The sequence below is a fragment of the Eimeria mitis genome, genomic scaffold (assembly GCF_000499745.2).
Source record: "Eimeria mitis Houghton genomic scaffold, Emh_scaff2688, whole genome shotgun sequence".
NCBI classification, from domain to species: domain Eukaryota; phylum Apicomplexa; class Conoidasida; order Eucoccidiorida; family Eimeriidae; genus Eimeria; species Eimeria mitis.
Genome location: NW_013571032.1, coordinates 6,338 through 6,892, shown reverse-complemented (window position 1 = coordinate 6,892; position 555 = coordinate 6,338). Strand labels below are relative to the sequence as shown.

General features: G+C 43.4%; 1 protein-coding gene across 1 annotated transcript in view; it reads right to left on the bottom strand.

The window, feature by feature from the left end:
- Positions 1 to 499, bottom strand: part of EMH_0057330 (uncharacterized protein) — a gene marked incomplete at both ends in the record, with an annotated part of 931 nt that extends 432 nt beyond the window's left edge. The window contains one exon of the mRNA XM_013497455.1: positions 275 to 499. Coding sequence (XP_013352909.1) covers positions 275 to 499 — 225 coding nt within the window. The remainder of the gene's footprint in view (positions 1 to 274) is intronic.
- Between the last annotated feature and the right edge of the window lie 56 nt (positions 500 to 555).

The window sequence follows — 555 nt, the reverse complement described above, 5'->3', positions numbered from 1 at the left end:
TATATATATATATATATATATATATATATATATATATATATATATATATATATATATATATATGTATGTACATATATATATGTTTATATTTATATAAACATATAATTATGTTTATCTTTGTTGAGATATATATATGTGTAAACGTGAAGCCTCGTTACTAATACTGCTGCTGTTGCTGCTACTGCTCCTGCTGCTACTGCTGCTGCTACTACTGCTGCTGCTGCTGCTGCTGCTGCTGCTGCTGCTGCTGCTGCTGCTGCTGCAGGCGATTCACCTTGGTGATTTTTTCTCTGAGTCGTTTGCTCTCTGCGGTGCTGAGCTGGTGCAGCAGAACCAGCTGGAGCAGGCAAGGGAAATAACAACAACCCCACCCCCTTTTTGCTGCTGCTTTTCTTTGCTGCTGCTGCTGCTGTTCCATCTGCTGCTGCTGCTGCTGCTGCTGCTGCAGTAGCTGCTGCTGCAGAGCTGCTGCTGCTGCTGCGATATGTGTTCGTTGCATGCGTCGGTGGCTGCTGATTCAAACTCCCAGCTGCAGTGGTTATCTGTACTCATACA